Here is a 444-nt window from a genome sequence, read left to right on the forward strand (position 1 = left end):
AGAGTAATGCCCAATACACCAGCCATTGTAGGTTGCGGTGCTACGGTATACGCTCGTGGAAAACATGCCGGCGATAAAGAAGCCAAAATAGCAGAAAAATTATTTTCCTCTGTGGGTTTATGCGAAGAAGTACCTGAAAATTTAATTGATCCCGTTACAGCTGTAGCGGGTTCGGGACCTGCTTATGTATGTAACAAAAACTTGATATATTTTCAAACATTTATATTAATGTTTATAATAGAAGACGAATACAGAAATATATTTTTTATAAATGTAGGTATATATGATGATAGAAGCTTTGGCCGATGGAGGCGTAAAAATGGGTCTTATGAGACCAACCGCGTATATGCTAGCTGCACAAACAGTTCTTGGTGCTGGTACTATGGTTCGAGATACGAAAATACATCCAGGACAACTTAAAGATGATGTAGCGTCACCAGCAGG

At 39.0% G+C, this 444-nt stretch overlaps 1 protein-coding gene across 1 annotated transcript; it reads left to right on the forward strand.

The window, feature by feature from the left end:
- Nucleotides 1–6: 6 nt before the first annotated feature.
- Nucleotides 7–441, forward strand: LOC100740925 (pyrroline-5-carboxylate reductase 2-like; the record flags this gene model as incomplete). Its single annotated transcript, XM_003494724.3, has 2 exons — nucleotides 7–186; nucleotides 278–441. Coding segments are annotated over exons 1-2 (344 nt in total), but the record flags the coding sequence as incomplete, so codon positions are not given.
- Nucleotides 442–444: the final 3 nt, after the last annotated feature.

Source organism: Bombus impatiens, unplaced genomic scaffold, assembly GCF_000188095.3.
Source record: "Bombus impatiens unplaced genomic scaffold, BIMP_2.2 scf_3531, whole genome shotgun sequence".
Classification (NCBI taxonomy): Eukaryota; Metazoa; Arthropoda; class Insecta; order Hymenoptera; family Apidae; genus Bombus; species Bombus impatiens.